The sequence below is a fragment of the Xenopus tropicalis genome, chromosome 3, assembly GCF_000004195.4.
Source record: "Xenopus tropicalis strain Nigerian chromosome 3, UCB_Xtro_10.0, whole genome shotgun sequence".
Lineage (NCBI taxonomy): Eukaryota > Metazoa > Chordata > Amphibia > Anura > Pipidae > Xenopus > Xenopus tropicalis.
The window spans coordinates 7,436,241-7,452,821 of NC_030679.2; the positions used below are offsets into that span (position 1 = coordinate 7,436,241).

Consider the following 16,581-nt stretch of genomic DNA (forward strand, 5'->3'; position numbering starts at 1 on the left):
GCAATAGCAGCGGTCAGTGTATCTGCACCAAGCAATTGGCGATCCACATTCCGCTCCCCAGGGCCCATTTAGGGCCACCACCTCCCCAAACAGTCAGTGGGCCGCCCGTGCTCCTCGGCCCTCCAGCAGCTGCTAGCCGTTCTGACAGTAAGAAATATTTCTGGAATGTCAGGAACCCGCGGGGTTACAAAAAAAGAAATGAGATTAGTAAGTAACACGGAACCTAAGGATTCAATGAGGAGATTGGAAATGAGAGAGAGCGGTGATTTCTCCCGACATATCACATTTCTTAAAAGGAATATTTTTCCACTGCTTTGCAGGCAAAGGTATTTCCCAAAGCCAATGGAAGAATTTGTAGTATAAGACATGTCTTTTCTGCTTGCCATATATTATATATGGGTTTATTATCCCACTGCTACTATAGGCACCATCTCTCCCTACTATACCTGCTATCCCACAGCCCCAGTCCCTTCCCAGAGGCTATTATCCCCCCACTGCTACTATAGGCACCATCTCTCCCTACTATACCTGCTATCCCACAGCCCCAGTCCCTTCCCAGAGGCTATTATCCCCCCACTGCTACTATAGGCACCATCTCTCCCTACTATACCTGCTATCCCACAGCCCCAGTCCCTTCCCAGAGGCTATTATCCCCCCACTGCTACTATAGGCACCATCTCTCCCTACTATACCTGCTGTCCCACAGCCCCAGTCCCTTCCCAGAGGCTATTATCCCCCCACTGCTATTATAGGCACCATCTCTCCCTACTATACCTGCTATCCCACAGCCCCAGTCCCTTCCCAGAGGCTATTATCCCCCCACTGTTACTATAGGCACCATCTCCCCCTACTATACCTGCTATCCCACAGCCCCAGTCCCTTCCCAGAGGCTATTATCCCCCCACTGCTATTATAGGCACCATCTCTCCCTACTATACCTGCTATCCCACAGCCCCAGTCCCTTCCCAGAGGCTATTATCCCCCCACTGTTACTATAGGCACCATCTCCCCCTACTATACCTGCTATCCCACAGCCCCAGTCCCTTCCCAGAGGCTATTATCCCCCCACTGCTATTATAGGCACCATCTCTCCCTACTATACCTGCTATCCCACAGCCCCAGTCCCTTCCCAGAGGCTATTATCCCCCCACTGCTACTATAGGCACCATCTCTCCCTACTATACCTGCTATCCCACAGCCCCAGTCCCTTCCCAGAGGCTATTATCCCCCCACTGCTACTATAGGCACCATCTCTCCCTACTATACCTGCTATCCCACAGCCCCAGTCCCTTCCCAGAGGCTATTATCCCCCCCACTGCTACTATAGGCACCATCTCTCCCTACTATACCTGCTATCCCACAGCCCCAGTCCCTTCCCAGAGGCTATTATCCCCCCACTGCTACTATAGGCACCATCTCTCCCTATTATCCCCCCACTGCTACTATAGGCACCATCTCTCCCTACTATACCTGCTATCCCACAGCCCCAGTCCCTTCCCAGAGGCTATTATCCCCCCACTGCTACTATAGGCACCATCTCTCCCTACTATACCTGCTATCCCACAGCCCCAGTCCCTTCCCAGAGGCTATTATCCCCCCACTGCTACTATAGGCACCATCTCTCCCTACTATACCTGCTATCCCACAGCCCCAGTCCCTTCCCAGAGGCTATTATCCCCCCACTGCTACTATAGGCACCATCTCTCCCTACTATACCTGCTATCCCACAGCCCCAGTCCCTTCCCAGAGGCTATTATCCCCCCTCTGCTACTATAGGCACCATCTCTCCCTACTATACCTGCTATCCCACAGCCCCAGTCCCTTCCCAGAGGCTATTACCCCCCCACTGCTACTATAGGCACCATCTCTCCCTACTATACTTGCTATCACAGTGATAACGAGTGGTGCATTATTAAACCTTTCCCACACCCTCCCTCCCTACAACTGCTGACAGCAGAAGATGGATACATGGTTCCTCAGTGTTACACACAAACAGACATATGGACCCTATAATCCTGTATTCCCAAGTTAGGCTTTAGCCCTAGTGAGTTTACAAGAGTGATTGATGCCCTGGCACAAGAGAGCTGAGTAAAGGGTGTGAGCCGCCCACCCCACTTTACACAAAGAGAAATAAACTGGCACACAAGATGGATGAACAATGGCAGCGCTGAGGTCACATACAGACAATGGCATTAGCTCGGCTCATTCACTCTATTGTTGACAGTCCATTTAACACAGTCTCTTTCATCTGCAGGCCAAAAATACATCCACACCCCTAAATACCTCTCCCATTTTACAATTATTTAAAATATAAAGTTTTAACACATTTCTGGGGGTTATGGGGTCTTGTTTTATGTGTTTTACAGGTGAAATTGCCCTTTAGGCTGCGAGTCTCAGTTCCCCCCCAAGCTGTTTAGCTTATTAGTTACAACTGTATCTCAGGGCAAGTGTAGCTTGTTTAGTTTTCTGGGCTCGCACCCAAAAGCTACTTATTGAATTAAGTTTGAGAAACATTGTATCTTTTTTAGCATTCATTGCAGGAAATCAAAGGGAAATGAGGGACTTTTCAGTAATAATCCGGGACAAATCAGGGCCTGCTACACACATTTACCTTAGGAAAAAAGCAATTGTTAAGTTCCTTTTGCTAAGGGTACTTTTTATGGGTCCTTGTCGTGATGGCAACAGCCAGAATAAAACAAGTGTTTTTTTTTTTATTCAGTTAGTTTGTGCACTAATGGGTTTTGTTCGAGAACCTACGGGGACTCCATTCCCCGGGGCTAATTGAAAAAACTCAGTGCCGGGCAGATCTCCAACTCCCAGCTCCATCCAGATCTTTATATAAACACAGCACAGCTCTTGCCATTTTTATAGAGGCCCATTATAACAACTAGATAAGCCCACGGCCCCGGCCCAATACCCCAACCCACTGGCTCACATTCATAATCATATTCCCAGGCAAGGTCCAATTATAAACATTAATAACTGACCAACATTATCAAACGCAAACATCAGGATTTGCCAGATTAGTCACTCATCCCACAGCTAAGTTATACAGGAAACTCTGAGTATCACTCATGTATTATAAGGGATAATGTACCCCCTACTGTAAATGATAAGGATATTAGCAGTCACTGAGGGGTTCTGTGCCCCCCATATAAAGGCACAAGGCTGCAGGCTGAGTTATACAGGGAACTCTGAGTATCACTCATGTATTATAAGGGATAATGTACCCCCTACTGTAAATGATAAGGATATTAGCAGTCACTGAGGGGTTCTGTGCCCCCCATATAAAGGCACAAGGCTGCAGGCTGAGTTATACAGGGAACTCTGAGTATCACTCATGTATTATAAGGGATAATGTACCCCCTACTGTAAATGATAAGGATATTAGCAGTCACTGAGGGGTTCTGTGCCCATATAAAGGCACAAGGCTGCAGGCTGAGTTATACAGGGAACTCTGAGTATCACTCATGTATTATAAGGGATAATGTACCCCCTACTGTAAATGATAAGGATATTAGCAGTCACTGAGGGGTTCTGTGCCCCCCATATAAAGGCACAAGGCTGCAGGCTGAGTTATACAGGGAACTCTGAGTATCACTCATGTATTATAAGGGATAATGTACCCCCTACTGTAAATGATAAGGATATTAGCAGTCACTGAGGGGTTCTGTGCCCCCCATATAAAGGCACAAGGCTGCAGGCTGAGTTATACAGGGAACTCTGAGTATCACTCATGTATTATAAGGGATAATGTACCCCCTACTGTAAATGATAAGGATATTAGCAGTCACTGAGGGGTTCTGTGCCCCCCATATAAAGGCACAAGGCTGCAGGCTGAGTTATACAGGGAACTCTGAGTATCACTCATGTATTATAAGGGATAATGTACCCCCTACTGTAAATGATAAGGATATTAGCAGTCACTGAGGGGTTCTGTGCCCCCCATATAAAGGCACAAGGCTGCAGGCTGAGTTATACAGGGAACTCTGAGTATCACTCATGTATTATAAGGGATAATGTACCCCCTACTGTAAATGATAAGGATATTAGCAGTCACTGAGGGGTTCTGTGCCCATATAAAGGCACAAGGCTGCAGGCTGAGTTATACAGGGAACTCTGAAAACACACAAATAACCAATCCCACTTAAATATATGAACATTCTGTAAAGGCTTTTAAATAAAACATGTAACAATGCACTCACACAGCAAGCCTTTGTAATACTTTGCCTTTAAATCATACAACAAATTCCGTGTGTCACCGTTCCCTATACAGAAGGCTCCCCTGTCATTAAGAGCTGCCAGACCAATTATGTACGTGAGATATGAGGCCGTTTCATTGGGCGTCTGTCACTGCGCCGCCGATAGGGGAAAGTTCTCATTTATTTCCTAGTGTGAGAATATTTCAAAACAAATAGATCTACGCCAGGGTCTGGGCACGGGTCCCCCGAGTGACTGTGTCCTGATTGGTGTGAATTGAATTACACGGAGAAAGGAGAGGGTGGGAGATTAAAAACAATACAATTATTAGATAGAAACATATAAGTGTGCCTGGAATGGGAAGATAATACCAACTGCAACCTGCCCCCACCAAAATGACTTTGTATTGCAGCAAGCAAAGTGTCTGTTATGGAAAGAATATAATGTAACATAAGTATATTATAAGTAAATGTTCTGGGCACACAATAAGCTGTACCCCCATACTGTACTGTCTAAGGGAAACACTATGGCACCCCCTACCCATATGTATAAATACAAATATACAGAGAAGGAATGCTCTGGGCACACAATAAGCTGTACCCCCATACTGTACTGTCTAAGGGAAACACTATGGCACCCCCTACCCATATGTATAAATACAAATATACAGAGAAGGAATGCTCTGGGCACACAATAAGCTGTACCCCCATACTGTACTGTCTAAGGGAAACACTATGGCACCCCCTACCCATACGTATAAATACAAATATACACAGAAGGAATGTTCTGGGCACACAATAAGCTGTACCCCCATACTGTACTGTCTAAGGGAAACACTATGGCACCTCCTACCCATATGTATAAATACAAATATACAGAGAAGGAATGTTCTGGGCACACAATAAGCTGTACCCCCATACTGTACTGTCTAAGGGAAACACTATGGCACCTCCTACCCATATGTATAAATACAAATATACAGAGAAGGAATGTTCTGGGCACACAATAAGCTGTACCCCCATACTGTACTGTCTAAGGGAAACACTATGGCACCCCCTACCCATATGTATAAATACAAATATACAGAGAAGGAATGTTCTGGGCACACAATAAGCTGTACCCCCATACTGTACTGTCTAAGGGAAACACTATGGCACCCCCTACCCATATGTATAAATACAAATATACAGAGAAAGTTGCACCCATATTTACTCCTTTATACTTGCTGTAATTAATCATTTTTTAGTAAGACCGGTCCCTATTGAAATACAGACAAACCAGTAAGCCTGTTTAGCATACACACACACACACACACATTTACCCCTCCCAGGATAGTACACAGGCAGAACATGATATTAGCCTCTCTACGTTATATTCTGGAATGGTCTGCCTGTGCTCGTTGCTGGGGTCACGGCTGTCGGTAACCCAGAGCCCTTAAGTATGTGCTACGGGGCACGGCTCCATTACACCTGTCGCTGGGTCCCATCTGTCGCCCATATAAGCCCCCAGCTGTCCATAGGGGTTTCCATAAACTGAAGTTAACTCTTCTGAGGCTATTCTAGCTATAAAAACCACTAGGATACCACCCACATTTACATTAAAAAGAACTACACTAGCCTTAATAATGATAAGTAACACATGGAAGCCCATATTTACACTTCTGTGAATAGAATAGAATATTATCATATCATAATATATATATATATATATATATATATATATATATATATATATATATATATATATTAGTAGTATATCCTTGATTTCTTTCTCAAAATGGGGCCCTCAGTCTTCCCTCTCCCTGCATCTAATTTTAGTATTTCTGCTCTCCTACCCTCTCCCTTGCACAGAACAGAGGTGTTTTGTCTTCTTTTTTCTATCTGTTCTGCAGTATCCTCTCTCTTCCTCAGGAACCAGGAGGATTTGCTCACTACTTTCCTAGTTTGTATTAAGTCCCTAGGAACTTGGCAGCGGCCTGTAGTTTTATAAAGCCAGACCTATTTCTTCTCTTCTCATTGTGCCAGAGAATTAGTGGGCTGGGTAAAATCCCAGGATTTTAAAACTGACCAACTGCACACGTGTTGTATAGTGGGGAGAGATGGTGCCTATAGTAGCAGTGGGGGGATAATAGCCTCTGGGAAGGGACTGGGGCTGTGGGATAGCAGGTATAGTAGGGAGAGATGGTGCCTATAGTAGCAGTGGGGGGATAATAGCCTCTGGGAAGGGACTGGGGCTGTGGGATAGCAGGTATAGTAGGGAGAGATGGTGCCTATAGTAGCAGTGGGGGGGATAATAGCCTCTGGGAAGGGACTGGGGCTGTGGGATAGCAGGTATAGTAGGGAGAGATGGTGCCTATAGTAGCAGTGGGGGGGGGGGGGATAATAGCCTCTGGGAAGGGACTGGGGCTGTGGGATAGCAGGTATAGTAGGGAGAGATGGTGCCTATAGTAGCAGTGGGGGGATAATAGCCTCTGGGAAGGGACTGGGGCTGTGGGATAGCAGGTATAGTAGGGAGAGATGGTGCCTATAGTAGCAGTGGGGGATAATAGCCTCTGGGAGGGACTGGGGGCTGTTGGGTATAGCAGCGTATATGTAGGGAGAGATGGTGCGCCTATAGTAGCAGTGGGGGATAATAGCCTCTGGGAAGGGACTGGGGCTGTGGGGATAGCAGGTATAGTAGGGAGAGATGCGTGCCTATAGTAGCTAGTTGGGGGGATAATAGCCTCTGGGAAGGGACTGGGCTGTGGGATAGCAGGTATAGTAGGGAGAGATGGTGCCTATAGTACAGTGGGGGGATAATAGCCTCTGGGAAGGGACCTGGGGCTGTGGGATAGCTGGTATCAGTAGGGAGAATGGTGCCTATAGTAGCAGTGGGGGATAATAGCCCTCTGGGAAGGGAACTGGGGCTGTGGATAGCGGTATAGTAGGGAGAGATGGTGCCTATAGTAGCAGTGGGGGGATAATAGCCTCTGGAAGGGACTGGGCTGTGGATAGCAGGTATAGTAGGGAGAGATGGTGCCTATAGTAGCAGTGGGGGGATAATAGCCTCTGGGAAGGGACTGGGGCTGTGGGATAGCAGGTATAGTAGGGAGAGATGGTGCCTATAGTAGCAGTGGGATAATAGCCTCTGGGAAGGGACTGGGGCTGTGGGATAGCAGGTATAGTAGGGAGAGATGGTGCCTATAGTAGCAGTGGGGGGATAATAGCCTCTGGGAAGGGACTGGGGCTGTGGGATAGCAGGTATAGTAGGGAGAGATGGTGCCTATAGTAGCAGTGGGGGGATAATAGGGCAGAAGCCGAGCCCCAAGTGGCGTCAGTAGAGCCTTTTAGCCACAGGACAATACCTCTTGACCCTAAAAATTCCTCTGGCAGAAAATTGACAATTACTAGAGGAATGTTTATTACAAAATGAACAAGCAGACTGTTGTTTAATTATAGCCCTTTGCTTTAATGAAGCTCAACTCCCTCAGTGACAGCAAAGAGTTAAGTTAAGGCTGGCCAATGCCGTTCTCATTCCAGGCACATCCTCTCCCAGTGTCCGTGCTTACAGAGCGCTCTTTGGCTTTAAAAAGAAAAAAAAAAAAAGTCCCTTTCAGGAAACTTCCAGCAGATTACAAGGAAGCTGTGATACTAATGCAGCAGAGGGTTGGGAAGATAAATGGGGCATTTATTTTTGTCCCGGCCAGAGGAGCCAGGGTTCTGCCTGTGTCTCTGGCAGAGCAGGGGTTAAAGTAATAATAAAAATAGCTACATTGTAACATCATCTACATAACAAAGTGCAATGGGAGCGCCAACGTCACAATGGGCACTATGGGAAGGTGCTACAGAGGTGTAAGGGTGCCCCCCACACAATGGGAGGGTGCTACAGAGGTGTAAGGGTGCCCCCCACACTATGGGAGGGTGATACAGAGGTGCAAGGGTGCCCCCCACACTATGGGGGGTGCTACAGAGGTTAAAGGGTGCCCCCCACACTATGGGAAGGTGCTACAGAGGTGTAAGGGTGCCCCCCCACACTATGGGAGGGTGCTACAGAGGTGTAAGGGTGCCCCCCCACACTATGGGAGGGTGCTACAGAGGTGCAAGGGTGCCCCCCCACACTATGGGAGGGTGCTACAGAGGTGTAAGGGTGCCCCCCCACACTATGGGAGGGTGCTACAGAGGTGCAAGGGTGCCCCCCCACACTATGGGAGGGTGCTACAGAGGTGCAAGGGTGCCCCCCCACACTATGGGAGGGTGCTACAGAGGTGCAAGGGTGCCCCCCACACTATGGGAGGGTGCTAAAGAGGTGCAAGGGTGCCCCCCACACTATAGAAGGGTGCTACAGAAGTGCAAGGGTGCCCCCCACACTATGGGAGGGTGCTACAGAGGTGCAAGGGTGCCCCCCACACTATGGGAGGGTGCTACAGAGGTGCAAGGGTGCCCCCCACACTATGGGAGGGTGCTACAGAGGTGTAAGGGTGCCCCCCAATCAATGTAACCGATTCTGCAGTAGGTTTGGGGGGCGTCTAGCTATGTTCTGGTGCTAAAAGAAGGTGGGGAACTTGCCCCTTGGCTAATATAAAGATCACTCTGCTTCCATACTAGCCCACGCCCCTTATCCCTGTGGAACAACCCCCTACCCCCCCCCCCCTCATTGCCATGAGGGTCACAAGTAAAAATCAGCCCCTGGGTGAGTTTCTATTTATCCAACACATCAAAGGGGAACACATGTAAATAAATGGGAAAGAGACCTGCGAGCCCTCTAGATAGCCTCCGTCCCTGCCTCCGTCCCTGCAAGCCCTCTAGATAGCCTCCGTCCCTGCAAGCCCTCTCGATAGACAGACCCCTATCATCCAGTTAACCTACTAGTCCTACTGCCAAGTCACTAGCCCATCCATGCCCATTACCTGTGCCGCAGAGTTGCACAACTGCCCAAAAGTCATGCTCCACAACAGGAGGGCTTTTACAATGTGCACCTTCCTCTACTACCCGCTGTGCGTGCATCTCGTAATTCTCACTAACACCATCCGATTTGCACTAGTGACAGTGGAAAGCAGCCATGCACCAGTTTCACTCTTGCCCCACAGTCACAAGGGTGCAGCTCACAAACAGCAAACCATCATTATATGCCACTGGCATCAGCCTTGCACGTCTCTCCCACCAATGGCCCTGTAACCAGCACCGGTGTGCAAAGAAGGCCCCCCCCAGCCCTGTTCTAGTGTGCACTTTTGCTCACTTTCCCCATTGCACTACCCTGACCAGCAGCTTTATTACTGGGAGAAACATTGCACCTGACTTCCAATGCCAAAGATCCAATAGCCTTGCTCTGTAGGGCATCTCACAGCTACCCAGCACCACCCTGCATATCCTTACTGTAATCCTGCCAGCAGCGCCATGCCAATCTACCCATGTTTGCACCAAAGTACATTTCAAAAACAAACAGCCCTGTACCAGTCTGCCCATGTTTGCACCAAAGTACATTTCAAAAACAAACAGCCCTGTACCAGTGTGCCCATGTTTGCACTAAAGTACATTTCACTAACAGCCCTGTACCAGCGTGCCCATGTTGGCACTATAGAATATCTCCCAGCAGCCCTGTACCAGCGTGCCCATGTTGGCACTATAGAATATCTCCCAGCAGCCCTGTACCAGCGTGCCCATGTTTGCACTATAGAATATCTCCCAGCAGCCCTGTACCAGCGTGCCCATGTTTGCACTATAGTATATCTCACTAACAGCCCTGTGCCAGTGTGCCCATGTTTGCACTATAGTATATCTCACTAACAGCCCTGTGCCAGTGTGTCCATGTTTGCACTATAGAATATCTCCCAGCAGCCCTGTACCAGCGTGCCCATGTTTGCACTATAGTATATCTCACTAACAGCCCTGTACCAGTGTGCCCATGTTTGCACTATAGTATATCTCCCAGCAGCCCTGTGCCAGTGTGCCCATGTTTGCACTATAGTATATCTCCCAGCAGCCCTGTACCAGTGTGCCCATGTTTGCACTATAGTATATCTCCCAGCAGCCCTGTACCAGTGTGCCCATGTTTGCACTATAGTATATCTCCCAGCAGCACCATGCCAGTGTGCCCATGTTGGCACTATAGTATATCTCCCAGCAGCCCTGTACCAGTGTGCCCATGTTTGCACTATAGTATATCTCCCAGCAGCCCTGTGCCAGTGTGCCCATGTTTGCACTATAGTATATCTCCCAGCAGCCCTGTACCAGTGTGCCCATGTTTGCACTATAGTATATCTCCCAGCAGCCCTGTACCAGTGTGCCCATGTTTGCACTTTAGTATATCTCACAGCAGCCCTGTGCCAGTGTGCCCATGTTTGCACTATAGTATATCTCACCAACAGCCCTGTACCAGTGTGCCCATGTTTGCACTATAGTATATCTCACAGCAGCACCATGCCAGTGTGCCCATGTTTGCACTATAGTATATCTCCCAGCAGCCCTGTACCAGTGTGCCCATGTTAGCACTATAGTATATCTCACAGCAGCCCTGTACCAGCGTGCCCATGTTTGCACTATAGTATATCTCCCAGCAGCCCTGTACCAGTGTGCCCATGTTTGCACTATAGTATATCTCACTAACAGCCCTGTACCAGTGTGCCCATGTTTGCACTATAGTATATCTCCCAGCAGCCCTGTACCAGTGTGCCCATGTTTGCACTATAGTATATCTCCCAGCAGCCCTGTACCAGTGTGCCCATGTTTGCACTATAGTATATCTCACTAACAGCCCTGTACCAGCGTGCCCATGTTGGCACTATAGAATATCTCCCAGCAGCCCTGTACCAGCGTGCCCATGTTTGCACTATAGAATATCTCCCAGCAGCCCTGTACCAGCGTGCCCATGTTTGCACTATAGTATATCTCACTAACAGCCCTGTGCCAGTGTGCCCATGTTTGCACTATAGTATATCTCACTAACAGCCCTGTGCCAGTGTGTCCATGTTTGCACTATAGTATATCTCCCAGCAGCCCTGTGCCAGTGTGCCCATGTTTGCACTATAGTATATCTCCCAGCAGCCCTGTACCAGTGTGCCCATGTTTGCACTATAGTATATCTCCCAGCAGCCCTGTACCAGTGTGCCCATGTTTGCACTATAGTATATCTCACTAACAGCCCTGTACCAGTGTGCCCATGTTTGCACTATAGTATATCTCCCAGCAGCCCTGTACCAGTGTGCCCATGTTTGCACTATAGTATATCTCCCAGCAGCACTACAGTATCTCTCACAAGCAGCCCTGCTCCATTGAGCACAACGTTGCACTACAGTACCACCACCATCAGACCAGCAGCAAGACTTTATCCCAGTGGCACCTACCTATATCAGAGTTGCAGAAGGCGTCCTGTGGGTGGCTGGGGGCACATGTGCACCCCTCTACTGGTTTGGAGATGTCCCCCAGGAAGAGCAGGAGGCAGCCCAAGAGCAGGGTCAGAGCACACACAGACATGATGGATCCCAGCAGCTATTTGCACACAACAAGGATGAGTCCCGGTGCTGCACCAATGGCAATCAGAATCAGTTAGTCACTAGCCCTCACAAGCCAACACTAGCTTTCCCTACTAACGGGCCATTCTGAGTATTTAAACACGTGGGGGCGTGGCTAGCGCTTTCCTGGCTCCGCCCCAAGGGCGTACACACACGTCCCTCCCCACTCACATTCCTCAAGTGACATAATCACTCTCCGCTGGAGGGGCGTGGCCTCCCGGCTGTTCATTCCATATAGGGAAAGAGCCTCTAGTTGCAGGGAGCGAAGGCTGCCGCTAGAGGGGGCTGTGTGGCGCAGATTGGCGTCCGAATCCAAATCAACAATCTTTCGGGGGCCCCCAATTCTGCTGCAGTATGATCATACGGGCAGTCATACTATTGACTGTAAGCTCTTGGGATCAGCACTTCTTTCTAATTGTACCAATAAGGTAATTTTATTACATTTCAGTGATGATACCATTGCGCTCCTAAAAGGCAGCAGGTATCGGAAAGTGCAGGAGGGGTGTCGCAAAGTGCTTTGTGTAAGGAGAAGTGAACTGGTATAAAGACTGGAGCATTTTTGCATGGTGACAATGATTGACAGCAAGAGGTTCTGCAGCAGCTGCCATGGATACAGACTGGGCACTGTACCCACTACTGCTGCCCAGGGATCTGGGTACTATTGTACCATTTGCTGCAGTTGCAGTGCGGAAACATGTGGAGTCAGAGCGGTTTAGTTTAGAATATTTGTGTACAAGTATGGGATCCCTTATCCGGAAACCCGTTACCCAGAAAGTTCTGAATTACAGAAAGGCCATCTCCCATAGACTCTATTATAAGCAAATAATTCAGATTTTTTTTTTTTTTCTCTGTAATAATAAAACAGTACCTGTACTTGATCCCAACTAAGATATAATTACCCCTTATTGGGGCAGAACAGCCCTATTGGGTTTATTTAATGGTTAAATGATCCCCTTTTCTCTGTAATAATAAAACAGTACCTGTACTTGATCCCAACTAAGATATAATTACCCCTTATTGGGGCAGAACAGCCCTATTGGGTTTATTTAATGGTTAAATGATTCCCTTTTCTCTGTAATAATAAAACAGTACCTGTACTTGATCCCAACTAAGATATAATTACCCCTTATTGGGGGCAGAACAGCCCTATTGGGTTTATTTAATGGTTAAATGATTCCCTTTTCTCTGTAATAATAAAACAGTACCTGTACTTGATCCCAACTAAGATATAATTACCCCTTATTGGGGGCAGAACAGCCCTATTGGGTTTATTTAATGGTTAAATGATTCCCTTTTCTCTGTAATAATAAAACAGTACCTGTACTTGATCCCAACTAAGATATAATTACCCCTTTTTGGGGGCAGAACAGTCCTATTGGGTTTATTTCATGGTTAAATGATTCCCTTTTCTCTGTAATAATAAAACAGTACCTGTACTTGATCCCAACTAAGATATAATTACCCCTTATTGGGACAGAACAGCCCTATTGGGTTTATTTCATGGTTAAATGATTCCCTTTTCTCTGTAATAATAAAACAGTACCTGTACTTGTAATTGGCTGATCCCCCCCATCATTTTGACGGTCGCTGATATTTGTTGCAATTTCCTTTTGATCTCATCATGGGATCCTCAGAATCACAGGTGGGTGGCAGTTTGGGGCAGTAATGGGGGGAATCCTTCTGTGACTCGCAGTGCCCAGTGTTGTATTTATAAAGTGCAGGGAGCCCTTTCGGTTGCTTTGTGGGGTTCCTCAGAGAGTATTATTTGCAAAACCGTGCAAAAAAGTCCACAATTGGGGCAATAAATGACCCCTCTTTTGTCAGTGACACATCTATGGAAGATAGTTCTGAGAGACAAACAGGGTTGGACTGGGCTGGCGTGAAACTGGGAAAAACTTAGTGGTCCCTGCCGACCCAGACCCCCATGCCCACCCGTTTGTTCCCTCTACTATAAGGTATGCAAATGGGGGTGGATAAGTGGCTGGCAGTGGGTGAGCAGGTGGTTGGGGGACACTGAGGGGGTGTGGGGGCCCCTGGCGTAGCAGCTCCAGTGGGTCTCACACCCCAGTCCATAGATAGATAGAGTTGAAAAAAGAGTCCATCAAGTTCAACCCTTCCAATTAAACCCAGCACCTACAGACCCATACTGACCTATCTATCCACTCCCATACAGACCCATACTGACCTATCCACTCCCATACAGACCCATACTGACCTATCTATCCACTCACATACAGACCCACACTGACCCATCTATACACTCACATACAGACCCACACTGACCTATCTATCCACTCACATACAGACCCATACTGACCCATCTATCCACTCACATACAGACCCATACTGACCTATCTATCCACTCCCATACAGACCCATACTGACCTATCTATCCACTCCCATACAGACCCATACTGACCCATCTATCCACTCCCATACAGACCCATACTGACCCATCTATACACTCACATACAGACCCACACTGACCTATCTATCCACTCCCATACAGACCCATACTGACCTATCTATCCACTCCCATACAGACCCATACTGACCCATCTATCCACTCCCATACAGACCCATACTGACCCATCTATCCACTCACATACAGACCCATACTGACCTATCTATCCACTCACATACAGACCCACACTGACCTATCTATCCACTCCCATACAGACCCACACTGACCTATCTATCCACTCCCATACAGACCCATACTGACCTATCTATCCACTCACATACAGACCCACACTGACCTATCTATCCACTCACATACAGACCCACACTGACCCATCTATCCACTCCCATACAGACCCACACTGACCTATCCACTCACATACAGACCCACACTGACCTATCTATCCACTCATATACAGACCCACACTGACCTATCTATCCACTCACATACAGACCCACACTGACTTATCTATCCACTCACATACAGACCCATACTGACCTATCTATCCACTCACATACAGACCCACACTGACTTATCTATCCACTCACATACAGACCCACACTGACCTATCTATCCACTCATATACAGACCCACACTGACCTATCTATCCACTCACATACAGACCCACACTGACTTATCTATCCACTCCCATACAGACCCATACTGACCTATCTATCCACTCACATACAGACCCACACTGACCTATCTATCCACTCCCATACAGACCCACACTGACCTATCTATCCACTCACATACAGACCCACACTGACCTATCTATCCACTCACCTACAGACCCACACTGACCTATCCACTCACATACAGACCCACACTGACCTATCTATCCACTCACATACAGACCCACACTGACCTATCTATCCACTCCCATACAGACCCACACTGACTTATCTATCCACTCACATACAGACCCATACTGACCTATCTACCCACTCACATACAGACCCACACTGACCTATCCACTCCCATACAGACCCACACTGACCTACCTATCCACTCACATACATACCCATTCTGACCTATCCACTCACATACAGACCCATACTGACCTATCTATCCACTCACATACAGACCCACACTGACCCATCTATCCACTCACATACAGACCCATACTGACCTATCTATCCACTCACATACAGACCCACACTGACCTATCTATCCACTCCCATACAGACCCACACTGACCTATCTATCCACTCCCATACAGACCCATACTGACCTATCTATCCACTCACATACAGACCCACACTGACCTATCTATCCACTCACATACAGACCCACACTGACCCATCTATCCACTCCCATACAGACCCACACTGACCTATCCACTCACATACAGACCCACACTGACCTATCTATCCACTCATATACAGACCCACACTGACCTATCTATCCACTCCCATACAGACCCATACTGACCCATCTATCCACTCCCATACAGACCCATACTGACCCATCTATACACTCACATACAGACCCACACTGACCTATCTATCCACTCCCATACAGACCCATACTGACCTATCTATCCACTCCCATACAGACCCATACTGACCCATCTATCCACTCCCATACAGACCCATACTGACCCATCTATCCACTCACATACAGACCCATACTGACCTATCTATCCACTCACATACAGACCCACACTGACCTATCTATCCACTCCCATACAGACCCACACTGACCTATCTATCCACTCCCATACAGACCCATACTGACCTATCTATCCACTCACATACAGACCCACACTGACCTATCTATCCACTCACATACAGACCCACACTGACCCATCTATCCACTCCCATACAGACCCACACTGACCTATCCACTCACATACAGACCCACACTGACCTATCTATCCACTCACATACAGACCCACACTGACCTATCTATCCACTCACATACAGACCCACACTGACTTATCTATCCACTCACATACAGACCCATACTGACCTATCTATCCACTCACATACAGACCCACACTGACTTATCTATCCACTCACATACAGACCCACACTGACCTATCTATCCACTCATATACAGACCCACACTGACCTATCTATCCACTCACATACAGACCCACACTGACTTATCTATCCACTCCCATACAGACCCATACTGACCTATCTATCCACTCACATACAGACCCACACTGACCTATCTATCCACTCCCATACAGACCCACACTGACCTATCTATCCACTCACATACAGACCCACACTGACCTATCTATCCACTCACCTACAGACCCACACTGACCTATCCACTCACATACAGACCCACACTGACCTATCTATCCACTCACATACAGACCCACACTGACCTATCTATCCACTCCCATACAGACCCACACTGACTTATCTATCCACTCACATACAGACCCATACTGACCTATCTACCCACTCACATACAG

The 16,581-nt window shown here is 47.7% G+C and overlaps 2 protein-coding genes across 2 annotated transcripts in view; one reads left to right on the forward strand and one right to left on the reverse strand.

The window, feature by feature from the left end:
- Nucleotides 1-11,727, reverse strand: part of timp3 (TIMP metallopeptidase inhibitor 3) — a 35,414-nt gene extending 23,687 nt beyond the window's left edge. The window contains exon 1 of the mRNA XM_002940320.4: nucleotides 11,519-11,727. Coding sequence (XP_002940366.1) covers nucleotides 11,519-11,648 — 130 coding nt within the window. The 5' untranslated portion in view covers nucleotides 11,649-11,727. The remainder of the gene's footprint in view (nucleotides 1-11,518) is intronic.
- The window catches only part of syn3 (synapsin III), a 151,983-nt gene that overhangs the window by 99,927 nt on the left and 35,475 nt on the right, over nucleotides 1-16,581 (forward strand).